The 26,001-nt window shown below is 57.7% G+C and overlaps 1 protein-coding gene across 5 annotated transcripts; it reads right to left on the bottom strand.

The window, feature by feature from the left end:
- Positions 1–1,893: 1,893 nt before the first annotated feature.
- On the bottom strand, positions 1,894–26,001 carry CLN8 (CLN8 transmembrane ER and ERGIC protein). 5 transcript variants are annotated; one of them, XM_041737700.1, is made up of 3 exons: positions 25,792–26,001; positions 13,034–13,703; positions 1,894–3,809 (listed from the first exon to the last, which is right to left on the bottom strand). In XM_041737700.1, exons 2-3 carry the CDS (start codon positions 13,574–13,576, stop codon positions 3,486–3,488), a joined length of 867 nt encoding a protein of 288 aa, XP_041593634.1. In that variant the 5' UTR covers positions 13,577–13,703; positions 25,792–26,001; the 3' UTR covers positions 1,894–3,485. The 5 variants fall into 5 exon arrangements, with proteins under 5 accessions (XP_041593634.1, XP_041593632.1, XP_041593631.1 ...); XM_041737698.1 differs by lacking the exon at positions 25,792–26,001 and adding an exon at positions 22,732–22,843; XM_041737697.1 differs by lacking the exon at positions 25,792–26,001 and adding an exon at positions 22,715–22,834.

The raw sequence follows: 26,001 nt of genomic DNA, 5'->3' as shown, positions 1-26,001 counted from the left end.
CACCATCGATATTCTACTTCCTGACAAAAGGGAAGAGTTGTTTAAAAAGAGAATTACTGAATCCGTAAGCTCTCCTGTTAAAGCAAAGCAAATTTAGTAAACATGTGACATGACATGAGACAGTTTGGGCATTGTTTGTGTTTCCTTACCTCCAGGAGGGTCGAGACCCTCACTCCTGGCATCAGTCTGGCGGCAGTGGTGGGCCCTGGCCGGTGTGCATGGGCTCCGAGCGCCTGCAGCCGCGGCCGCTGCACAGTAACTTCCAGAACCTGCGCCTGCCCCCACCTGTCACGGCAGCTCAAGGGAAGTCGGCTCAGAACGGGCAGCGGGGTGTGGGCAGGACATAGGCACGGTTCAAGAGCCCTGAGGACTGAGGTGTTCTGATCCCCGGCCCCAGGGGCAGTCCTCTGACTCAAGGCCCGGCCCCCCTCGCCCCTGCACTGCCTCCTCGGTGAGGGGTTGTGCGTCCTTCCTGCTGAAGCTCGGGGCCAGGGAGGGGTCCCCTGCATCTGTGACGACTTGCTCCTGGTGCAGAGTCCGTGCCAGCCTGAGCAAGGGCTACACACGACCACTGGGTCTGCACGGAGCCGAGGTACACGCGGCCCCCAGGTCGCACCGTGTGGAGGAGAGGGAGATGGGCACCCCCGCTCCTGTCTGTGCTCACACGTGGCCCCCAGGTCGGACCGCGTGGAGGAGAGTGAGCCCCCCCCCGCCCCCGTCTGTAGGAGTGCAGGGAAGCCGGGCTGCCTTGCAGCACTTCGACACATTACAAGGTTTCAGCAAACCACCACGTGGCCTGACACATCCATGTCCATGCCTCCCGGGCAGACAAGGCTCGCGGACCCTGACGGATGCCCCCAGCCCTGTCACAGGACCCTCCTGCACCTGAGCAGTGACTCCCGTTCCCCACCAAGGACGTCGCCCATGGCCCCCGGCCTTGCCAGGCACCTGGCCAGCTCTCAGCCCTGCCTTGTCCTGGATGCTCCGTCAGCAGGTGCGCGCCAGCTCTCCAGCGGGACCCTGCCCACGGCCACACAGGGCCCGTCTGCTCCATCCCTCCCTCACTGCGGCTGGACAGCTGGTCCACACCAGGCACTGCAGACACACGGACGGATGGACACCAACCTCGCCCTCACCGACTCGATCGTCTGTGTGTATGGACGTCGCGAGATCAGCCAGCGAGGGTCAGCAGGGCTTCTCCTACATTCTGAGCTGACTGCACTTGGAGGAGCCTCAGCTCGGACGCCAGAGGAACAAGCCCACGTATATGTGGGACTGCATCCCATCCCAGCCCGGTCACCACCTCTGAGCCCTGGGCTCCCCACGTGAGTGGAAGCAGCCGTGCCCCGGCACAGCGCCACGGTCCTTAGCTACGGGGGGGTGCTCTGAGGGGACCCTGGGGCCTGCAGGCAGAGACGGAGGAGCGGCACAGCCTCCCAGCCTGCGGGGCCACAGGAATGTGGATGGACAGGGCTGGGAGCAGAGCCCGGGAGGCACCATCCAATCTGGGTGATACCAGTGTCCGGGAAGACAGGCACTAGGCCCTGGATCAGAAGGGTTCAAAAAGCCTTTTCTGCAGAAAGGTGCTTGCTCTCCTGCTCATCATGGGAAGTCCCGGGTCACTGGGAGCCCTAGGGAGCAGGTGGGCGAGCTCATGTGTTCTCTGGCCCTTCCCTCTCCCTGCACGAAAGCCACATCTCCACAGAGACGCGGGGCGTCAAGGGTGAGCCCTGTAAGGGTCACGGTCCTGGTGTAGTTCAGATAAAACTCAAGCTAAATAGGATCTACCTTCAACTGAATTTTGAACGCGGAGACTGATTATCAGTCTGTATCTCCAACATACAGAAGACTCGCAGACACAAACAGTACAGAGAGACGACAACAGACATCCTCCTGGGTCCATAAATATAAACTATTTTATTACATTTCCATCCCATCAGAAATGCCAGCCATCTCTGTTCCACGAGATCGGGGAGGACTACAGGCCACGGGGTCTCTTGTTAGCAGTCCTGGCAGGGACGCGGCACGCTGAGATCTAAATGACTTCTTACGGGGAAATAAATAGGTATTGCACATCTGTAACTAAGCATGATCAATAAAGTCGAAGCAGCAGCACGGAAGACACATCACTGTGAGAGCTCCGTGTTCTGTGACAAGCACAAGTCAGGCATCTCTGTGACCAATAAACACGTGTTTTTTGCAAACACATGAAAGGGGATTTAAATAAAAAATAAACTTTTAGTTTTAATTGCATGATCATGGCTAGAATAAAACTGTGTGGGTCTCCCCCCCGCCCCCCGCAGCCCACAGGTCGTGAGCCGAAATGACCCCTGCTCCCCTAAGGTTCTCACTGCAGCACTTTGCAGACCTACTCTGTGCCTGTTCTCGCTGCGTGATGGAAACCCATGGAGGTGCTCCCTTCCCTGGAACACGTGACTGTACGCACACAGGTCTCTGGGAAAGGCAGAAAGGCCTCAGCGAGCCCTCGGAAGGGGGTGCCTGTGTCACCCAGCATACATGCCAGGTGGCTGTGACTTCCACGAGGCACGGCGTGGCGAAGGCAACCGCCTCGGGATGCACCCCCACCCCCCCACCCCTATTAGGCACCCAGCAAGGGCTGCTGCAGAGCAAGCCAGGACCGCAAGCCCTGCCACCGAGCCCCTTGGAGCACCGCGGGAAGCGGCCACTGCCTGGGCGTGAAGCCCACAGAAACACCAGCCACGGAACAAGGGTCTGCTTAGGAAGCCCACCAGCGACTCAGTCTTTTAAAAATGGTCCTTTGGTCCAGAAAAATCCAATCACCAAAACTTTTCTACCTTATTTTGCCAAGTGAGCCATAGCGTATGAACACACACCTCTTGTTTTCCCACAGGTCCCCTGACCCATGAAGCCCACGGGCCTCGCCGTCACGAACACTCTGGTCGGGCTGGGTCTGGTCCGGGGCCGTGCGTCCTCCTAGCTGTCTGCATGTGCCCCCACCAGATGCACTGCTGCACACGGCACTGCACGCGTCACACGGGACACTCCAAGGGGGGGCACGGATGGGACCGCCTTGTAGCTTGGGGCAGTTCTGCCCCACGAGGAAGGACAGCATGACTGGACAAGCTCTCCCGCACGCTGACCGTGTGACGGGAAAGAGCAGGCTGGCGGCCACCACAGCATCCCAGACAGGGCGCTCCCCTCCTCCCGGGCAGGTGGCCTGGCTTCTGCCCTGCATCCCCTCTGTGGTGCTCCTCAGGGCCCCACACGCTGAGGCGTGCAGGAACAAAGCACAGTGGACAGCAGACTTGTGATGGCAAAGACCCGCCCCCCAGCCCCCGGAGGCAAACCAAGGCCTGAGAAACACTTGGCGGCTACTTAGAAATTCACACGAAGGACACGGCTGGTCCGACTTAGAGACCATCCTGGACAGAGCACTCAGGGCCTCGCCTGCAGGAGCCCATGCGCACAGGCCGCCGCGCTCTGCGGTCCCAGGCTCCCGGTGGCTACTGGCCCTTCTTTTGTAGCACCTGACCGTTGGCCCCAGCTGGCCGGCTGCTTCTGGGTGCTGGCTGTGCGAAGTTCCAATCCACCGGATTGAGAAGCTGCTGCGTCTTCTTATGGGTCCAGTAGGGGTTGATGACGAGCGTGAGGAGGCCCAGCCCGACGAGGAACAGTGCCAGGTGTGGCAGGTACAGGCTGCTGACCAGACCGTCCCAGTGCCGGAAGCACACCCACCACATGTGGTAGGTCAGCACCATGCGGCAGTGGAACATGTGGATCATCAGCCACTGGTTCAGCTTCCAGAACAGAGACTCGGACCAGCCAGCCTGCAAACAGAACACACGAGGCTCAATGCACGACCATCAACACTCACTCTTCACTTTGAGGAAGACTTACTGCCTTCATCCACCTGACCGAGCACAGCCCAGCTCTCTTCTCCCTGAGGCTTCATGGGGGCAGGAGACCGCCCGCTGAGGCAGCACTGGCGCCCAGAGTTGGGGGTGTCCTCACCAGTCCCACCGGCTCCTCCTGTTTCTCCCAAGAGCAAAGTCCCGTCTCCCCTCCAATTTCACTCCAGTCTCTCTATGTCCCCCTGACCCCCACGTACTGTCACATCAGGCTCCCCGTCCGGCAGCTCGGGGACAGGAATTGCTGAGAGGACAGATGCTGACCACGACTAAGGTTTCCTGCTTTGATGTGTGATACTTTTTCCCCAGGAGCCCATGGACACAGGCAAAAATGGACTTTCCTTCAAATGACTCTAAATTTACACTAAAACTAGTTTCCAGTAGTTGTAGCCAACACTGAACAGAGAACTTGAAGGTGGTTCATCAGATCCTGGACACCAAGGTGGGACCTCACCAGCACCAGGACGTCTGGCACCAAGATGGTCGGGCCCAGGATGGTCGGGCCCCAGACAGTGAGCACCGGGTCACTCCAGCACCAGGACCTCCAGCACCACCACATCCCAGCCCCCCTCAGACCTCCCACACCAGCCTCTGCAACCTGGTCTCTGCTGAACCCAAGCTACAAAGTATCTTCCTCGGGAGCTCGAGCCGCAGGTGGCCCCCTCCCAGGGTGGGACAGGGTCTTGCTTTTGCAGAAGGAAAACTCTGCGAGCAGGCAAGAGAGTATGATCTCAGGAAAGGGAACCAGCTCTGCTTGAGTCCCATATGCTGAACCCTGAAGGGGCCACAGCAAACCAACTCCCGAGAGGGTGTTGTTAAAAACAGGAAAGGAATCCTAATCTCACATGTCATGAAATGTGTCCACACAGCTCTGACAAAGGAAAACGAGAATCTATGAATTGATGATTTCGGAAAAATAAACTAAGAAAAACAAGGAACTTCCTTGTTGTCTGAAATACTGTGAACTTGCTCAAAAATAACCTCACCAAACAGCCGATGGTCTACCTCTTTTAGCGCAGACACACCCGTGCGTGCCTTTTTCTAGTCTGTTGATGATCAGGTCGGCGTCAATAACACCCCAAAGCAGCATCTACTTCTGGCAGAGTTTAAACATGAAATGCTGCAGCTGATTAACGAGCGCGGACGGCATGGACGTGAGGCCAGGAGACAGAAGGGCAGACGGAAAGCCCCGTGGAGGCTCCAGCAGGGCTCTCCTCCTCTGGGCACCCAGCGCTCCCGGCTGCTGGGCCTCAGGCCTTCTGCCGGCAGCCTCCCTACCGGAGTCTCCAGGGCTGGACGCTGCTCTGCTCGTGCAGCATGTGCCATCTTCAAACCACACGAGCAGCCTTTCACAAACTCACCAAGCACTTAGTTTGCTCCAACCCCGGAGCAAACAGAACGACAGGCCTGTATCTGGTGCCACTCAAGGTGGGTCATAGCCACATGCTTCCCGGGGACCTCGACATGCAGGAGGGGAGCCAAGGAGGCACAAATCTGAAACAAGTGTAGCACCTCCACACTACAGGGGCCTGAGACATGCACAGGGGAGAAGTTAAGACCAGGAGAATGTGTGTTCATCATCCTGATGGCAAAGTGACAGGAAGATAAAACCAAATGCGTCTGCTAACTTGTCTGTAAAACCAGAGGGTGAGGCTCCAGTTCTCAGAGGCTCCTGGCTGTCTGGAGTAGAAGCTACAACTGCAGTCAGTCCTCTATCAATAGGGACCAAGTGTCCCAGCACTGTAGCCTGCCCCAATCTGCTGAGAAACAGGGTGGTCCCTGCCAAGTGGCCCCATCACCAGGTCCAGAGGTGGCAATGGGCAGCATTTGGCTTTGGCCATGCATGCTGTGTGCCCTCCCTGGACACACACTGGCAGCACCAGGTGGAGCCTGGACACACGCAGGTGGGGACACCCGATCCCAGCTGCATGGGCTATGCTCCCCTGTGCAAGCTCCTCTGGACTCGGCCACACTCTGTTTCCCAAGGGAACAACACATACATATGCCAGTACAGACTTCCACCTCCAGAGCTTGGTCCATCATCCGTGTTTCCTCCCAAGTCCCCGCCTGCAGCTGGCAGAGTGCTTGATTACTACTCATGACAGCGGGTATCTTCCGTGGGATTGTACAAGTAGGGCCACAAGCACACATTTCTCAAGCACAGAAACGTGGAAGTCTGACATTTCCAATGTCAGATTGCTCCTGGGGAACAAAGTGTGTCCTCCATGGTAGCCAAGGACACCTGGAGGCCACCTCTCCATCACCTCTCCTTCATGTTTAGCGGCACGGACTGCGTCCCATGTTGCCATTCTCCAAAATTCACAGAACAAAGGGCTCTTCTCCGTCATTCCCTCACTGCTAAAATATTAATGTTCCTATCATGAATGTGAACTCATATAATAAAGATGTTGAGTTCAGAAAGCTCAGAGCTGGAGAACTGAGCGTTCTTTGGCATAACCCGGGCACCGTCATCACGAGTGCCCTAAGCAGGGACAGGAACAAAGTCTGTGACAATGCTGCTTTGTGCAGCTCCGGCTCCCGGCGGCTAGCACTGCACAGCACACGTGTACAAAAATCTTCATGACCTCATTCACACTACGGGCTAGGCTTTCGTGGGTGAATTTTATCTATAGAGGTTTGAGTCCTGTGCAACGCATTTATTAACTCTAACCAGCATTTCAGAATCATTCATGAAGGGAATGCTAAGAACGAGCCACTGTTTGCATAGAAAAACCATCTTAGTTATGGTGATGTCTGCTGTCTTGATCTACATCCTTTACTATCTCAACAAGTCAGCCCTGGACGGCCAGGCAGATTCTTGAATCCAGATGCCCAACTACGCAGGACTCTGGAAGCTTTAGTAAAAGCTTAAAAGGTTTTAATGTTATAGAGGGTGGTTACTTACGTTTAGTAGTATGTCAACTACAACGAGGAATGAAACACCTAGAATAACTGACCTAAGCTACCTTAACGTGGGGTCCAGTTGTGCTGCTAGGGTCCACTGGCTTGGTGCAGTCACTATCCTGACGGTACTAAGAAGTGAACATGTGGACATCCCTCCCCCCCCGATCCTGCACAAACAGCACCCAGCAAGCTGTAGGGACAGCAGAAAAGTCCAAAACCAATTGCTTTCCTGCACCCACCCACCACTGGAGCCTCCCTTCCTCCTGAGGATGCTGAGGACCAGAGGCTGGGCCTCCCACCAGCCCTGCTCCTCCCACGCAGAGCAGAGCGTCCTGAAAGAGGCTGGTGGCCATGCCCGGCTTCAGACGGTACAGACAACTCTGGAGAAATACACATGAAACCATGGAACACTGATCACCAGGGGTGCCTGAAGGCTCAGCGGTTGAGTATCTGCCTTCAGCCCAGGGCATGATCCCAGGTCCTGGGATCGAGTCCCACATCGGGCTCCCTGCCTGGAGCCTGCTTCTCCCTCTGCCTGTGTCTCTCTCATGACTAAATAAAATCTTTTTTTTTTTAAAGGTATTTATTCATTCATTCATTCATTCATTCATTCATTCATGAGAGACACACAGAGAGGCAGAGACACAAGCAGAGGGAGAAGCAGGCTCCATGCAGGGAGCCCGACATGGGACTCTATCCTGGGACCCCCAGGTCACGCCCTGGGCTGAAGGCGGCGCTAAACTGCTGAGCTACCCCGGCTGCCCTAAATGAATAAAATCTTAAACAAAAACAAAAACAACACTGATCACCACTACGGACTGGAAAAAGACAGGGAAGATTTTCATTTCTTCTTTTAAAGAAATTCCTACAAAACAAAAACAATTCTGGATAACTAATCATCTATTTTCTCAAACGTGTGAATTACAGCCCCAGCTTCTGTCTGGCAAGTTTGCTGTAGGTCCCCGTTGACCACGGCGTGAGCAGGCTCCTCTGTAAGAAGGATGGTCGGGACAGGAATGCTGGACACAGCCTTCTACTTTTTTTTTTTAATAATAAATTTATTTTTTATTGTTCAATTTGCCAACATACAGAATAACACCCAGTGCTCATCCCATCAAGTGCCCCCCTCAGTGCCTGTCACCCATTCACCCCACCCCCTGCTCTCCTCCCCATCTACCACCCCTAGTTCGGTTCCCAGAGTTAGGAGTCTTTTTTTTTTTTTTTTTTTTTAATTTTTATTTATTTATGATAGTCAAAGAGAGAGAGAGAGGCAGAGACACAGGCAGAGGGAGAAGCAGGCTCCATGCACTGGGAGCCCGATTGGGATTCGATCCCGGGTCTCCAGGATCGCGCCCTGGGCCAAAGGCAGGCGCCAAACCGCTGCGCCACCCAGGGATCCCCAGAGTTAGGAGTCTTTATGTTCTGTCTCCCTTTCCGATATTTCCACCCATTTCTTCTGCCTTCCCTTCTGTTCCCTTTCACTATTATTTATATTCCCCAAATGAATGAGAACATATAATGTTCGTCCTTCTCCGATTGACTTATTTCACTCCGCATCATACTCCAGTTCCATCCACATTGAAGCAAATGGTGGGTATTTGTTGTTTCTAATGGCTGAGGAATATTCCAGTGTATACACAGACCACAGCTTCTCTATCCATCATCTGTCAATGGACACCAAGGCTCCTTCCACTGTTTGGCTATTGTGGACGTTGCTGCTAGAAACATTGGGGTGCAGGTGTCCCGACGTTTCATTGCATCTGAATCTTTGGGGTAAATCCCCAACAGTGCAATTGCTGGGTCGTAGGGCAGGTCTATTTTTAACTCTTTGAGGAGCCTCCACACAGTTTTCCAGAGTGGCTGCACCAGTGCACATTCCCACCAACCGTGCAGGAGGGTTCCCCTTTCTCCACATCCTCTCCAACATTTGTGGTTTCCTGCCTTGTTAATTCTCCTCATTCTCACTAGTGTGAGGTGGGATCTCATTGTGGTTTTGATTTGTATTTCCCTGATGGCCAGTGATGCGGAGCATTTCCTCATGTGCGTGTTGGCCATGTCTGTGTCTTCCTCTGTGAGATTTCTGTTCATGTCTTTTGCCCATTTCATGATTGGATTGTTTCTTGGGTGTTGAGTTTACTAAGTTCTTCATAGATCTTGGAAACTAGCCCTTTATCTGATACGTCATTTGCAAATATCTTCTCCCATTCTGTAGGTTGTCTTTGAGTTCTGTTGACTGTATCCCTTGCTGTGCAAAAGCTTCTTATCTGGATGAAGTCCCAACAGTTCATTTTTGCTTTTGTTTCTTTTGCCTTCTTCTTGCAAGAAGTTACTCTGGCTGAGTTCAAAAAGGGTGTTGCCTGTGTTCTCCTCTAGGATTTTGATGGAATCTTGTCTCACATTTAGATCTTTCATCCATTTTGAGTTTATCTTTGTGTCTGGATCCAAGAGAGTGGTCTAGTTTCATTCTTCTGCATGTGGATGTGGACACAGCCTTCTGTTGGCCTTCCATCCACACCTGAACACAACGCTGGAGCTGTGCTCATGGCCTGAGAACACAGGGAGGTCTCAGGCCCTGCTCTCCATCCTCGGGAAGCCCGTCTCGTGGGGACGATGCCCCCACAAGGAGAGAACTGAAAAGCCAAGGGCATGAGGAGGACCCGCAGGTGCACAGCATGCAGGCGACTCCCAAGTCTCTGCATCTTATCAAAAATGACCCACACCTGGACCAGCAGCCGAGATGATCATTTAGACATTGCCTGGGTTGACCTTCTACTCCATTAATGATTTCCAACCTTCTGCCAAATCATTCCTGCCTGAGGACCTGACACCATCTCCAAACCCCGCACTCCCCACGATCTCGCCAGGTGCTTAACTGAGCAGCAGCCGGCAGCTCCCCAGCACACTGGCCCTGGTTCACCTGCCAGCCACAGCACTCACCGAGCTGCCCAGGGCAGCCTGTACCTGTCCCCACACTCACAAGGCCTCCTGCAGCACCAGGAAGGGGTGGCCCTGGGGGACGGTACCAATGCCTGCTGCCTTCTAGGTGCTCCACAGATGTTTGCTATGGGTGGACAGTCAGCCCCATGGACACTGGTAATCCACTTCCCACGTTCTCACACTGTTTACCCTGTTGACCCAAAGGCACTGATGATTCTTCCCACTTCATGATTTTCTCCCGAAGCTTCCCACAGCATTATAGGAGTGCCTGTCACCTGACCCCTTTGTGGTGACTCCATCAGACATTTATGAAACAAAAAGCAGTATTTCATGTTTCACATAAAATATCCTGTGAACAGTATGCCAGAAAAGATGGCAAGAATTCTCTGCTACTGGGTGTTATTCTGTATGTTGGCAAATTGAACACCAATAAAAAATTTATTATTAAAAAAAAAAAAAAAACCTCTCTGCTAAAAAGATAATTCTTGGGGCACCTGGGTGGCTGAGGGCGTGACCCCGGGGTCCTAGGATCAAGTCCCACTTTGGGTTCCCTGCATGGAGCCTGCCTCTCCCTCTCTGTATCTCTCATGAATAAATAAAATCAGAGGAAGAAGCAGGCTCCATGCAGGGAGCCCGATGCGGGACTTGATCCCGGGTCTCCAGGATCAGGCCCTGGGCTGACAGCGGCGCTAAACCACTGAGCCACCCGGGTTGCCCAAATAAATAAAATCTTAGAAATGTATATATAACAATATAATTTTCAGGAGCCTAACTTAAACATTTTCATATCAAAATGAGAATCAAGATTGTATTTAGAAGACATACGTCTTTCAAAAACAAAAAGGATACAAATATTACACAGAAAATGAGGGTAGGTCCTGATGCCTCTAATCAGTAGTAAGACAACCCTATTCAGAAACATGAACCTAAGAAAACAACACGAGGTCAGAAGACGGGGGGCAGGAGGCTGGACCCTCTCTCCCCACAAGCACCCTGATTCTGCCCTTGCAGAGGGCTGGCCTCGGTCTTGCCAGTCCTGCACTTCTGATGGGTCCTGCAGAGTCCAGCTGCGTGGGGAGAAGAGGTGATGGCTGGGCTGGTAGGCCCCGTAGCTTCCGCCTCCATGCCAGCTCCACACCAGGGAGCAGACTGCACACGGCCTGCTCTTCCCCGTGGGAGGTCTGGCAGAGACCCCAGAACCCCTGGCCACACCGGCCAGGGGGTCAGCTCCTGCGTGAGGACTGTGTGGGGGGCCTGCGGGAAGTGCCCACTCTGTGTGATACACGGACAGCAAGGGCACAGGTGGTCCAGGTGAAGGAACAAGGCAAGTCTCTAAAGGCAGATCCTAAGGAAATGGAGTCAAATGACTTATCCGACAGACATGCACCCGCAACGGTCACAAAGATGCCAGCCATGGAGATCACGAGGACAGTGCATGAGCAAAGTGAGAACTTCACCAGAGATAGAAGATGTTTTTAAAAGAAGTCCCAAGGAAACCACAAAAGACCACAAACAGTCATCTCAACCTTGAGAAAGAAGAATCCATGCAGGCGTCACACTTCCTGATTTCAGACTGTATTACAAAGCTTCTCAAAACTGTATGGCGTGGGGGAAGACTGACGTGGAGTCCGATGGAACAGAACACAGAGTCCAGAAATAAACCCACCAGGTACACCCAACTGGCCTGCCCAAGGGGCCAAGAACCCACAAGGAAAAGACAGTCCCTCCCACAGGTGGTGCTGGGAAACCACACAGCCATGTGCAAAGGTCCGAAAACAGACCATGTTCCAACACCAGACACAAAAGTCAAGTCAGAAGGTGAAGGCTGACACAGAAGATCCAAAACTAACACTTCGGGAAGAAAACACAGGGAAAAAACTTCACAACTTCCGTCTTGGCAATGATTGCTCCGACAGCAAGAGCACAGGCAACAGAGATAAAAATAAACAATTGGGGCTGTGCAAAGCTAAGAAGCTTCTTCACAGCAAAGCTCCAGTGGGGCCAAGGCACCTGCAGACCACGTGACCAGCAACAGACGCCTCTCCAACGTACATAAAGAACAACTAGAGAGTGGAAAGAAAACGGATTCAAACATGGCGCAAGGACGTGAGCAGTTTTCCAGAGAAGACAGGGAGACGGCTCACCACTGTGTCTGAGGTCCCTGATCGCCCAGCAGATGCGAACCCAAACCACCGTGAGACCACCACAAGGCTGTCATGATGGCTACAACCAACAACCAAGGGACCGGTGTGCCCCTTGCACGATCCCGGTGGGAAGAGGACATGGGGCAGCCACTGTGCGCAACAGCACGGAGGTTTTCTTTTCTAAAACAGAACTACCACATCATCCGGTAATCCCACTTCTGAACACTCTTCCAAAATAACCGAAATCAGGATCTCGAAGAGTTGTCAGCACCTCCCACGTTCACTGCAACGCTTGCTCTTCACAGCGGCTAAGATGTGCACGCAACCTGGGTGCCCACGGCAGACGAGCAGACACAGCGCGGTGCGCACACCACGCAAAACCACTCAGCCCCAGGAGATTCTGCGGCATGCAATGTGCAGGAGCCTTGAGGTACAGAGCTCAGAGGGGCGAGCCAGCTGCAGAAAGCCAACACGGCGTGCTTCTGCTTCTGGATCTAAATTAAACTCACAGAACGCTGTGGAGTGGCGGCTGCTCAGGGCTGGAGGCAGGGGCGGCGGGAGGTGCTCATCACCAGGCATGGAGTTCCCACCAAGCATGGGGGACACACTTGAGGGCTCTGCTGGACAACACTGGGCCCGCTGTCCACAGTTACATCACGTATGCTTAAAAACTGGTTAAGAGGGTAGATCACGGGCAGCCCCGGTGGCCCAGCGGTTTAGCGCCGCCTTCAGCCCAGGGCGTGATCCTGGAGACCCGGGATCTAGTCCCACCTCAGGCTCCCTGCATGGAGCCTGCTTCTCCCTCTCCCTGTGTCTCTGCCTCTCTCTGTGTGTCTCATGAATAAATAACTAAAATCTTAAAAAAAAAAAAAGAAAAACAGAATCACGTTTTCTGGGGCTTATAAAATTCTATTGACAGAGTCCTAAGGTCCACTGAGTCTTGTTTTGCTGTGGAGCTAGAAGCCAATAAGATTTAAAATTCGGAACATGGAACTGAAGAAGTCTGCGTGCTGTGGTTTACCGGGTGGTGAGCGTACAGCGTGTGCAGAACAAAGCGGCTGTACAGGCACAAGACAGGATGGCTCCACAGCTCCCCGGCTTGGGCTGACGTGTGCAGACGCTGCAAATGACCCCCCACGCCCCGTGAGAAACACTCACCTTTAGGAGCATCCAGGAAATGCAGGTGAAGGGAGTGCTCGCCTCCAGAAGCAGCGTGCTCATAGCCAGATAGTGGCCGGCTCCGAGGTTGACCACGGAGCCAAGAAATCCCAGAAAGGCGAAGAGATGGTGGATGGCCAAAAACCAGTCAAATGTCCGGAAGAGCACATTGGACACGTGAACTGCTACGTTCTCAAAAAAAAAGAATCCGGTTGCCGTTGCGATGTGAAACCAGCACCAGTTCTGCTGGCCGCGCGCCTTGTCGGCGTGCAGCACGGGGTCCGCCAGCAAGGCCCACAGGCCCGCAGCAGTGCTCTGAACGCCGAAGACGGCGCGTGTGGCTGCCAGGTTCCAGAAGACCTTCTCTCTGGCCACCAGAGAGCGGTAGGTGGCATTCAGGGAGGACGAGAGCTGGTGGCAGACGACAAAGACTCCCAGGTAGAAGACGAAGCCAGCCACCGCCAGCGTGGAGCGGATCTTCCAGGACGTGTAGTCCAGGTCGAAGATGCTTTCTGATGTCCCCCCATCACTCATAGGAGTCATTGTCCTCAATTTATTACGTTAACGGCGTCCCAGGGCCAACACCGGGCTTTGGGCCCACGCGGCGGCCGGTCCAAGGAAGCGGAGGCGGTGCAGGTGCCCCTCGGACCTTCATGTATCCGTCTGCAATCTGGGGAAAGAACAGACAGGTCACTCTGCGTTGACGAAGCAGAAGCGAGCACACAACCCTGTAAACAGGGTTTTTAAAGCTTCTTCACCACGCTTGAAGACCCACAGACACAGCAAGGAAACACTCGCCGGCCCCCAGAGGACAGGAGAGGACAAGGCCCCGTCCTGGGGCCGCCTGGGACTCGCACTGTGCACATGCCCACGGCGCCACACACACTCGGATGTCGCTCGGGGGCTGCTCTCTAAGTGCTTCTCGAAGCCCCTGGATCGCGAGACGAGAACACTGCCCAGGTCGTCCGTGGTCTGCAGGGCCAAGCTCCGTGCACAGGGCCGTGCTGTGGCCCATCCATGCGTCACAGGCCCCCCACACCCCTTTGTCCCACAGCTTGCCTCCACCATCTGCGGCGGCGGTGGGGCTGCAACAAAGCCTGGCACATGGCAGGTGTTCACAGCTCGGCATGAGGACAGTCACCTGTCACCATCAGGGCCTGACACCCCAGGAAAGCCTCGGTCCCGGTTCCCGTCTGTTAACCTGCCTCACGGCGTGAAGTCCATCCTCAGGGACGGGCTCGGAGGACGGCAAGGCCACTGTGCGTGCCCATCCCCAGACGCCAGGGCTTACCGCTCCCTGCAGGGCCCTGCCCACAGCTCCCTGCTGAGCCCCCAGCCCTGGGCTGCACCCTCTTCCAGAGATTGTACTTCCAACCACGAAAACCATCCCCTACGCTGCGTACGTAAAGACAGAACGACGTACTGAAACCTCGGGCCGTGGGCAGAGCTCATCAGCGCCGTCTCCGCACTCCAGTCCCCCAGTGCCAGGGGCTGCCTGCGGGCACGGAAGGCATCACGGACACACTCAAAACATAAGTTCGGTTGACTTCTACCCATACAGTGTGGAAACAGAAGTCCCATTCTATCATTGCCCAGAAACACAAAATATTTCCTTTCACAACAACCCGTTTCCTACCCCCTTAGGGGTGACAACGCTTGGGTACCCATGAACTTCAGGTCCGACCGCCAGCACGTTGAAGACGACCCCCCTCCGCGTTGGGAGGTGGCGGTCGGGCGGCTTATGCTAGTCAGCGGGACAGGATGGGAACAAGGTCCCCAGGGCCCATGCTATTCCCCACACCGCCCCTGCCACGCTCCAGCCCTACCGAACCTTCCCTTCCTGGGAAACCCCTCGCCCCCACCCCTGTGCCCCAGGGTCCTCCCCTGTGCCCCTGTGCCCCCCCCCAGCCAGCGTCCCTGGTCCCCGCCTCTCCCCGACGCCCGCTCCACCAGAGGAAGCGCCATGGACAAAGCCAAGGACCTCGGCTCAGGCTCTAATACTCTGTCAGTTTTGTGTCTCAAAACGCTCAGATTGCGGACGGCGGCTCCGGGAGCCCCGCCACCCCGAACCCCAGGACCAGGCTGCGCGCAGCACATGCTCAAGACACGAGCTGGCGTCCACGTGCACCTCCAATGGGGCTCAAACGGTCACATCTACGGAAGTCTGGACGTGTTTGTCAAACGGCGACCGCCAGTCTGCGGCCTTCGTCAGGTGGGGACCCCCAACCCTCCCCGCGTCAGACTTCGGGGAGGGAACCCGGAACGAGGAGGGGAGCCCAGGACCAGGTGCAACAGGGCCCTGCAGGCCTGACCTCCACCTGCACGCCCCATGGCCCCACGGCTGCAAGGCCCGCAGCGCATCCTCAGGGAGTGGGGACTCGCCCCACGTCTGCGGAGGGACGAGCGGGCCGGAGCGGGAGCGCCTGCTCGGGGTGGGCGCTGCATCCAGCTCTGGAGGGGAGGCCCGGGCCACCAGCACACGAGCCTTGCACCTGCGTGCGGCCTGCAGCGACCAGCAAGACCGCCACCCCACCTAAAGTCCCGCGCCCGGCCAAGGTGCACACGGTACGGCTCATCTCCAAACCCACACCAGGGCTCCCAACCACCGAACGTGCATTCGAGGGTCGGGTGACCAAAGGCAGGTCACGGAGGGGCGTGTCTTCCTACTTCTCTGAGCACAGCCTCTGAAGTAGGCGGGCTCCTGTAGGAATCCGATCCAGGGCACAGGACGAGGGCACACTCCTTGCACACGTCCACCCGGACCGAGTGTGTGCTGTGCACGGGATGGGATGACGGTGGCAGCGGGCTGCTCTGACGGGCCCAGGGAGATGCTGCCAAGGCTGCGTGCACACAGATGAGGCTTCCTGGGGGCAGGGGGCCAGCAAGAGCGCTGGGCACCGGGACACCTGGGAGCTCGGCACCTGGGCACAGGTGTGGTGATTCTCCCAGAACCCTTCTGGCTCCAGAGACTGCTGCCCAGGGCCAGCTGCTCTTAGGGGACAGCAGAGCCGGGAGCTGACCTAGCAAAGTCCTCCCCCCTCTCCCCGCCCTGAACCTGGAGCAACACCCCTCCACCCTGCCTGCCCCATCTGCCCCTGCACCCGGAGCAACACCCTCCACCCTGCCTGCCCCACCGTCCCTGCACCCAGGAGCACTGTTCCTTTGCCTTGATCAACCTGGTCCCTGGCAACTAAGGGCCATCCTTATTACTCAAAGTCAAATTATTCATGTAGTCTGTCCTGAATTGTTCACTCTGTCCTGACTGCTTTTCCTATAGAAACCCCAACAAAGGTAGCAGCCTAATTCCTCCCCTGCCTCCTTTCTTTTGCCTCCTGATCTGGTGCTTCCCCTGGGTGGCCCAGCGGGGGTTATACCAGGTGTGCCTGGCGCCTCTGGGACCTAGGAGTATAATGGCCTTGTTTTCCTGAGCCTCTGATGTGTGTGCTCCTGTGTCCATAACCAACTCATAAAACCACTCACAACAATCTGGTTCTGCTGCAAATCACCTTCTAACCCCAGAGGGTGGTGACTATGAGGTCTACAGGTGCAGACTGGCTTTCGGCAAAGAGTTCCAGGGTTCAGGAGAAAGAAAGCCTCACCACCAAGCAGGTAATGCTAACCGTGGAAACGGTCACACTGCACAAAACTGTAAACTCTGTGAAAATGCAGACTCCTCCTACAACTTCTTCTGTACTTTTACACAAGTCAGTCATGGGATCTGGTTCTCAGCTCACCACAATATGCTCTTAGCCAAGTCACCCAACTTCTGTGGTGCCTTTGTCTTGAAATGGGAGGGTCCCCAGGACTGCAGGACTCAGGCTCTCCCACTGGAGACAGCCAGGACAGGTGCTGTTTAGGGAGGTCCAGGTCAGGACGGAGGGGCTCCAGGGTGCCAGGGCCCAAGGAGCAAGAGCACTGGGTTCTGATCCTGGTTCCACTACTGAGGAACTAAGAAAACAAGTTACTTAACCATCCTGGTTTTCTCCAGTTCCTGAGAAGAATAAAAAGTACACACAAATGCAGGACAGTAGGATAGTGGTTACTAATCCAAACACCTTGTCACGTGCCAGGCACGTTCAGCTGGGTCATTCTGTATCATGTTTCGAAGCAGTCCGCTTGCTTCGGGAGGGACTGGCACCTCAGCAGGACATCGGACCTCAGGTCCCTGGTGCTTCCTCCCTACCTCTAGAAAATTCCAGGACAGGGGCAACCTGCAGGCTCTGCCTTCCTGACCCTGGAGTGATGGCCAGGAGCCCAAAGGCAGGTGCAGAGCCACCCAGCTGGCATGATCTCTGGTCCCCATTTGATTATAAAAACCAGTGACTCTGAAGTGCAATGGTTTGGTGTCTTCCTTCCTCCAAACCAAGCTAGCATGACTGAAAGAACATGTGGATCTTGCCGCAGGCCTTAGCGGTTTTATAGGAGAGCCAGATCCATTTAAAACAACCAGATTATCCTGCTGGACAGAAACCCTGAAAGCAGGCCCCCGCGAGTCCCTCTTTCCTACTGCCCCTCCTCTGACGTCCCTGCTCCCCACCAAGAGCACAGGGACAAGTGCGGTCCTGACGCTCCCAGACAGAATGTGCCTCCAGAGTTGAGAGGAGCACCAAGGACCTGGAGCACTGAGAGAGCACCGTCCTGGGGGGAGGAAGCTGCTCGCCCACCATGTGGGCCCCTGAGCACCTGAGGAGACTCTGGAGCACAGGCCCCGTTTCTGAACCACACGCCGGAGTCCCTAACAGTGAGGCACGCTGCGGCAAGGGATCAGTGGGGAGGCCCCCGTTACGGCAGGTGAGGCAGGCCTGGGCGGCACCCTGAGCCCTTCCCATGGGTGACAGGGAACTGGCTGCAAGAGCCTGGAAATGCAGGAAAATCCTCGGTCCTTTAAAGTACACCACAGCAAAGTTCTGGGAGCCTTCTACAACCTTTTTGAAGGTACTTTCAGATCTAAAAAAGAAACTACAGACAGGTTAGGGTCAGATGCTGAAACCAACAGGAGAGCCAAAGCTGAGAAAGAGGGTGCCAGGGAAAGAAACAGAAACCACTCCCTCACAGCCCCCCTCTGCTCCCCTTCGGGTCCTGACGCTTGTTCAAACCCCACCTCACCTGCTCCTCCCACACAGCTGCCCGCACCGTGTGGGGCAGCAAGCCTGTGCTGGCCTGGCCTCTCCCATCACTGTGGGCGTGTCGGGGTCTGGGGAGACCACTCGGCACCTCCCAGTCGGGGATGCTCCAGCGAGATGGCCCGCCAAGGGAAGCAGGCCAGGCCTCGGGTGGCAGGAACCTACAGGGACCCGGGTGGGGCAGCAAGTCAGCCTTCCCTGGAGCCCTGCGGAGGTCCTGCCCCTTCCACAGAGTCACGATGGCAGTACAGCTGCAGTCCCGCCCACACCCATAAACTCAGCCAGGCCCTACTGTGGAAAGACAGACAGGGCAGGACAGACTTCCACTGGCCCGTCAGCCTGACCACATCCCTTCCCCCATACACGGCAGAGGGGACACCAGGGTCATGGCTATTCCACTGCATGCCCACCTCTCAGACCAGAGGGCCTCTTCATATGGCCTCAAGTCCACGGCAGTCACAGTGGGAAATCACTGCTCCCTGGGGGCGGGGCGGGGGGCGCTCGCACTCAGCCCCTCTGGCCAGATGGATGGCTTCCAAGCCCAGGCCCTCCAGCACTGCATCTCAGTGGGGCTGTGGCCAGGAGGGACTGGCTCCTGGGGGCGCCCAGAGCCCCAACCCTGATGGTGCAGACCTTAATTTCCTTGAGAAAAAGCTATCTACAAACTTTGTCTTTCTTCCTTTTCTACCATTTGGTGGTGTAGGCTGATGCGCTACAAATTTAATGAGTGTCAGTTTCAGGGCTGCAGTGTGACCTGGTGGCCCTGTCTCCAGGGACGGGACTCTGTGGCCACCCTTTGAGCTCCATGTGACACCCACTGAATTCCTGGAGTGCTAAATTACTACAGATAGCAGTATTTCTGTGTTTGACGACCGTAACTGACCTAAAATTTGGAAAAGAGTCAACAAGATGAAGAAAGGTTGCACACTTTTCTTGTCATGCTGGATTACTGTTTAAGAGCCGCCCGACGGTCACCTGTGGGAGAGAGGCTGTCACTTACTGAACCTCGAGTCTTGGCCACGACCCTGGTAAGGAGCTGGGAGGCTGAGGTTTGGAGGCGCCGTGTTCACCAGTGCCCCGCAGGACCCCCCAAAGCTCATCTCCTGTTCCTTGCGTTCGCTCGCGTTCTGTGGACTTTGTCACCCCGCGGGGGCGACCCTCCTGAGGATCAAAGTAACCTGGTGTGTTCCCCATTTGTGTGAGAACAAGGTTTGTAGCATTTTGAGAATTCCACTTTGGCAGTGTGCAGAAACACTTGTTCCAAAGTCAAAAAGAAATACAGACTCAAGGAACAAAGTTTAAGAAATGTGAACAGGAACAAAAGTATAAAAATAAAACCCCCAATTTCCCAGTCCCCCGAGGCAGCTCTAGGAAGCATTACTAGTTTGGGTTCAATTGTTTCATCAAATATAAACTCTTATTTTTTCCCATGATGTGGGATCAGGTGTACAGGAGCTGCCGCACACCTGCTTCTCTCTGCAATACAGGCCTCCGGGTCCCAGGTGCATCCATCCTTCGGCACAGGGACGGGGCCTGTCCCTCCCAGGGACCCCATTCAATGCAGCAGCCTCCAGCTGCACTTGGTTTCCCTGCCTTTGTCACAGAGAGCTCCCCGCAGGCCCCAGAGCCCCCAGTCCTGCTCAGCGCCAGCTTCCAGGGTGAGGAGGTGCTGCGGGAGGGCTCACGGCTGGGGGGGCTCAGGGTGGAGGGGGACAAGGGGGGGTCCGGGTGGAGGGGGGTCGGGGTGTAGGGGGAGCAAGGGGGATCCGGCTGGAGGGGGGGTCGAGGTGGAGGGGGAGCAAGGGGGGTCCGGGTGGAGGGGGGTCGGGGTGGAGGGAGAGCAAGGGGGGTCCGGGTGGAGGGGGGGTCGGGGTGTAGGGGGAGCAAGGGGGATCCGGCTGGAGGGGGGGTCGAGGTGGAGGGGGAGCAAGGGGGGTCCGGGTGGAGGGGGGTCGGGGTGGAGAGAGAGCAAGGGGGGTCCGGGTGGAGGGGGGGGGTCGGGGTGTAGGGGGAGCAAGGGGGGGTCCGGGTGGGGGGGGGTCGGGGTGGAGGGGGAGCAAGGGGGGTCCGGGTGGAGGGAGGTCGGGGTGGAGGGGGAGCAAGGGGGGTCCGGGTGGAGGGGGGGTCGGGGTGTAGGGGGAGCAAGGGAGGTCCGGGTGGAGGGGGGTCGGGGTGGAGGGGGAGCAAGGGGGGTCCGGGTGGAGGGGGGTCGGGGTGGAGGGAGAGCAAGGGGGGTCCGGGTGGAGGGGGGGGGTCGGGGTGTAGGGGGAGCAAGGGGGGGTCCGGGTGGGGGGGGTCGGGGTGGAGGGGGAGCAAGGGAGGTCCGGGTGGAGGGGGGTCGGGGTGTAGGGGGAGCAAGGGGGGGTCCGGGTGGGGGGGTCGGGGTGGAGGGGGGGTCCGGGTCGAGGCTGAGGTCCGGGGTGGGGGCGGGGGTCACGGGGTGGAGGGGGTGGGCGCTCCCCGCACGGCCCCCCCCGCCCTGCGCGGCCCCCGCCCCCGCCCTCGCCTCCCGGTGCAGTCCAGGGCCCGGCTCCGGCCGCGCGGTCACCCAGCGCCGCCAGGGAGGGCAGCGCAGGCCGGGGCGGGGGGGACACCGCTGCCCCCCGTGCCCCCGCCGCTGCCCCGCCCCCTGCCCCTCGCCCCGCGCCCCCCGCGCCCCCCGCGCCCCCCGCGGCCCCGCCCCCTGCACTCACCGCCCGGCGCCGTCCGACCGGGCCGCAGAGGCGGCCGCACATGCGCAGCTCCGTGGGGCGGGGCCTAGCGCGGTCGGGCGGAACCACGGGCGGGGGGGGCGGGCGGAACCACGGGCGGGGGGGGCGCGGGTCCCGGGCCTGAGGCTGCCGGGGCGGGGACCCCACGGGCCCTGGATGCGCCCGCGGCCGCGGTGACTCAGCGCCCGGCCCCTTCCGCGCCAGCCCCGCAGTCCGCGCGCCCGGGTCCCCGCCGCAGGCTCGGGCAGCCGGGGCGGGGGGGGGCTCCCGGCGGGTCTAGGGCGGGTCTAGGGCGGGTCTAGAGCGGCCCCGCCGGCCCCGGCGACCGCGGACACGGGAGGACCGAGGGCCGGGCCAGGACGGGCGCCGCCGCCGCGTAGGTCGGCGCTAGCCCCGGGGGGGAAGGGGCGCGGTCTCCCCGGGCTCTGCTGCTCCAGGCCCCCCCCAACGGGACACGCGGCGGGGACGCAGCCTCCGGGCTTCCCCCTGCCCCGCGGGACCGGCCCCCCCGAGCGGCCGCAGGTGCTCCGAGGCCCGGGGGCGCTGCCAGCCGCAGGGCCCTCGCCCCTGAGCCCCCCCCAGCTTCTTCTTTCTTTCCTGCTGGACACTTTGTATTTTTATGAGCTTATTTTACTGGTTATTTCCTGTGTCTTCAGGCCAAGACGTGACCTGCACGAGGGGCCAGGGGGTCCGGTTGGCCTCTCCTCCCCCGCGCCCAGGCCGTGCCGGTGTAGCTCCGCGACCAGCGAGTGTCTGCGGGGGGCGCAGGGGGGGCGCAGGGCGAGCGCGGGGGGGTGCGGGGGCGCGGGAGGCGCAGGGGGGCGGTGGGGAGCGCAGGGGGCGCCGGGGCGGCGCGGGGGGGCGGGGACAGGGGCGGCGCGGGAGGCGGCGGGGGGTGCGGGGACGGGGGGGGGGGCGCGGGAGGCGCAGGGGGGCGGTGGGGGGCGCGGGGGGGGCGGGGCCGGGGGGGCGCGGGAGGCGGCGGGGGGTGCGGGGACGGGGGGGGGCGCGGGAGGCGCAGGGGGGCGGTGGGGAGCGCAGGGGGGGCGCGGGGGGGCGGGGACGGGGGGGCGCGGGAGGCGGCGGGGGGTGCGGGGACGGGGGGGGCGCGGGAGGCGCAGGGGGGCCGCGGGGAGCGCGGGGGGCGGGGACGGGGGGGCGCGGGAGGCGGCGGGGGGGTGCGGGGACGGGGGGGGGCGCGGGAGGCGCAGGGGGGCGGTGGGGAGCGCGGGGGGGCGCGGGGGGGCGGGGACGGGGGGGCGCGGGAGGCGGCGGGGGGGGGCGGGGACGGGGGGGCGCGGGAGGCGCAGGGGGGCGGTGGGGGGGCGCGGGGGGGCGCGGGGGGGGGCGGGGACGGGGGGGCGCGGGAGGCGGCGGGGGGTGCGGGGACGGGGGGGCGCGGGAGGCGCAGGGGGGCGGTGGGGAGCGCGGGGGGGGCGCGGGGGGGGCGGGGACGGGGGGGGCGCGGGAGGCGGCCGGGGGCGGGGACGGGGGGGGGGGCGCGGGAGGCGGCGGGGGGGGGGCGCGCGGGAGGCTCAGGGGGCCGCGGGGCGGCGGGGACAGGGGGCGCGGGAGGCGCAGGGGTGCCGCGGGGGCTCGGGGGCTTCCAGCCCGAGGGGTGCTTGGCCACGCTCCACCCCCCCCCCCCCCCCCCCCCCCCCCCCCTCCTGCCCGACGGGCCCTCAAAACCTTCATTGAACCGAATTAAAACCGAGACCCCGAGACACAGGCGTGTGTCTTGATTTTCCTTCCCCTGTGGCTGTTGCCGGTAACCACAGACTCCCCTGGCTCTCGGGCGGTTTGGGGATAAGACAAGAAGTTCTAAAAGCCCTTTCAAAATAAAGTACCGTGAACTCTCATGTACCCTCAGCTTGCGAGGAGGAAGGTTCACGTGAGCGGTCCCCTGTTCCCCTCGGAGCTCAGCTCGTCTCTGCTGGGCGCCGCTGGCTCCAGGCGGAATCTGCAGGAAGCACAACCTGCTGCCCAGCCTGCGGGCCTCGCGGGTCACCTCCTCTGTCCTGCCCACTGAGCCGCCTTAGAAGTAAGACGCTGAGGCTCAGAGATACCCAGCGACAGGGTGCTCATTCACACAGGCCAAAAGTTCCTCAGCTAGAGCTTAGGTATTCAAGGGTTGCACCTTTGTGTTCTCCCATCTTAAAAACACAGCGATGGAGTCAGTCGTTACAGGTATAACTGGCAATAAATAACCAGGTGGAACTGAGACGTCTGGGGGAGATGCAGGACCCACTGGACTCTCCTCCCCAGTGGGGCCCCTGCGTGTCAGGCCAGCACCTGCCCCCTCCCTCCTACAGTCCCAACAACAAGACATCCTAGGCGTGAGGTGCCCTGGCAGGTGCTTTCTGGAAATGGTACATGCAGACTTCACATGGGTCTGGCACAGCCTCAGATGCTCGTGGGCGGACCTGCATATTTCCTGGATAAGGAAACCAAGGTTTGGCCTGTGTAAGGCCAAATAACTTGTCTAACTACCGTCAGCAGCTAAACAATGAAGCTGAGTTTTGAAATACTATGCAATGAGGTATGTGGAGGCAATCAAAATGAGTTTTTTTAGAGGAGGCGGGAGGGACAGTTTTTTTTTTATTTATTTATGATAGAGAGAGAGAGGCAGAGACTTAGGCAGAGGGAGAAGCAGGCTCCATGCACCGGGAGCCCGACGTGGGATTCGATCCCGGGTCTCCAGGATCACGCCCTGGGCTGAAGGCAGGTGCTAAACCGCTGGGCCACCAGGGCTACCCTCCCTTCTCCTTTCTGACCAGGTTAACAATACCTGGTTAACTCATTGTTTGCTTGGTTACGGAAAAAACCAGACTTTTAAAAGACATTAGCAGGTAGCTGGTGTGATCTTGCCCTTTCTGCCTGCTTGTAAAAACCAGGTGGGATGACCAAGTACGCACAGGGAGAGTGGGGAGACTTTAGATCCACATGGTTCTCACCAGAGAACGTAGTTAGCTCTGCAGCAGAGATATTCCAAACAACACTGTAAAGTCTCGGGCCCTGGGTCATGATCTGCAGACCACAGATGGGAAACAAACAGCGTTCTGGGGACGTCTGCACCTCTGATGATGAGATGCTCGGCCCAGCTGCTATGGAGACACTCCCCGGTGGGCTCCTCTAACCCCAGAGGCCCGACCTGGGGCTGTCCAGCTGTGTGTCCCTCCACCTAGATCCTGGCACCCTGGCTGGCTTCAGCAAGAATGCTGTTGGGCTGGTCCAGTAGGAATGGCCCAGCCTTGGTGCTCCCATCTACCAGCACCGGTCATGCGCCCCCACTCTTCCTGGGGTGCTCATAACTCAGCCCTCCTCCCAGTGCAAAGCCCACAGCAGGTGGCAGTTTCCTGAATAAAATCCACATCAACATTCTTTAACAAGTGTCATGGATAACATTTTCTTCCAGAAGTATGGCAAAATGAAAACTTTTTAGAAAGACAAAAACATGTGTTAAAAGTGCATTTTCTTGGAATCATTCCTGTTCAAATGAGTCTTCATTGTCTCCACCTCTTTCTTCTGAGAAGCATATTTCAGAACCACAACCCGTGGTGCCTACGGCTCTCGTCCAAAATTTTCAGAGGGCTCTGAACTTGGAGCCTTTACTTCCACTGGTGTTGTGACCTTGGAAAGTTTGAGTAATGTCTCTGAGCCACAAACATAAAGACAAGGTTGGTGGAAGTCTCTCGAAGCACCAGGGCCTCTGCCACTTGAGTGCCGGCTACACCAGGGCAGGGCTCTCTGTAACACCAAGAGCTTCAAGCTAATGGCTTTAATTATCTTGGCAAAGAATCTTTAAGTCTCAGTTGGCTAAACACATGATCATAAAACCAGCATTAAAAAATAATGACTTGGGACGCCTGGGTGGCTCAGCGGTGAAGCGTCTCCCTTTGGCTCAGGTCATGACCCCGGGGTCCTGGGATCGAGTCCCACATCGGGTTCCCCACAGGGAGCCTGCTTCTCTCTCTACCTGTGGCTCTGCCTTTCTCTCTATGTCTCTCATGAGTAAGTAAATAAAATATAGATAGATGATAGATAGATAGATAGATAGATAGATAGATAGATAGATAGATAGATAAGCCTTGATAAAGATGATGTTTGTTCAAGGGCTGGGAAGCCAGGCTGTTCTCCAGGGGCCTGCCCACCCCTCCCGAGGGGACATCTGGTGAGGTGGACACAGCTGGGGGGTGGGGGTGCGGTGCTTCCAGCTGGTGCTGGGGCTGGAGGCGTTGCTGTGGCTCCCTGCGCACAGACCAGCACCCACAACCCAGGAACGCAATAGTGCAGAGGTCAGAAACCAGATGCAGCCCAAGGATCCGCCTCTAGTTTCAAACTCAATCAGGAGCAGAGAGGCTGCCCTCCGCACCCCCAAGCCGGTCTGGCCAGTTCCCTTCCTGAAATGGCATCAGAAGGTTCTGGGAGACCTGAAGGATACAGTGTGACTTTGAGAAATGTTTAACTCCTATCAGCAGATGGATGGAATCCCTGGGATTTTTTTTTTTTTTACCTTAAGTACTAGTTTAGCAACGAACGTACAGGCTTAAAACTTGCCCTCTCTCCCCACTACACGAAGTCTAATGCACTTTGGAGATCACAGTGGGGCACCCAGGTGGTGCAGTTGGTTGAGTGTCTCTGGATTTCAGTTCAAGTCATGATCTCAGGATCCTGAGATCAGTGAGGAGCCTGCTTGAGATTCTCTCTCCCTCCCTTTCTGCTCCTCCCCCTGTCCCCCTCCTCGTACCCACCCCCTCAAATAAATAAATAAATAAACCTTAAAAAAATAAAATATATATGTATATAAAAGAAAATGAAATTCAGTGTGTTTAAAAAGGTGGATAAGATGTTAGGAAGCAGGCAAATCCCAAAAGTGGCACACCAAGGAGGCTGGTTGTGAAGTTGCCTGAGAAATAGACCTTACCTGAGAGCTTTCTCTCCCATCGACCACCTGGCAGCTGTACTGAGTGTAGATGTAGAGGCAGGAGGGGTAACTGAGATCAGCGGGCCGGACGCTGCCAGCATCAATCAGGAAACACACCTCCAACTCCTGTTTTCTTGTCCTTGTACTAAATGGAGGCCCTGGTGAGGGAGCCTCCCAGTGCTCCCCTGCTCACCAGAGCGTGTGGGGCCC

The sequence above is a fragment of the Vulpes lagopus genome, chromosome 22 (genome assembly GCF_018345385.1).
Source record: "Vulpes lagopus strain Blue_001 chromosome 22, ASM1834538v1, whole genome shotgun sequence".
Taxonomy (NCBI): Eukaryota; Metazoa; Chordata; class Mammalia; order Carnivora; family Canidae; genus Vulpes; species Vulpes lagopus.
The sequence above is the reverse complement of the archived record's forward strand: the minus strand, read 5'-3'. Positions and strand labels throughout refer to the sequence as shown.

Excerpts from the sequence above, each read along its gene's own strand:
- CLN8 (XM_041737700.1), bottom strand. The coding sequence starts at position 13,576 with ATGACTCCTATGAGTGATGGGGGGACATCAGAAAGCATCTTCGACCTG. Across the intron at positions 3,810-13,033 it reads TTTCCTGGATGCTCCTAAAG|GCTGGCTGGTCCGAGTCTCT; the intron begins GTGAGTGTTTCT and ends TTCTGTTTGCAG.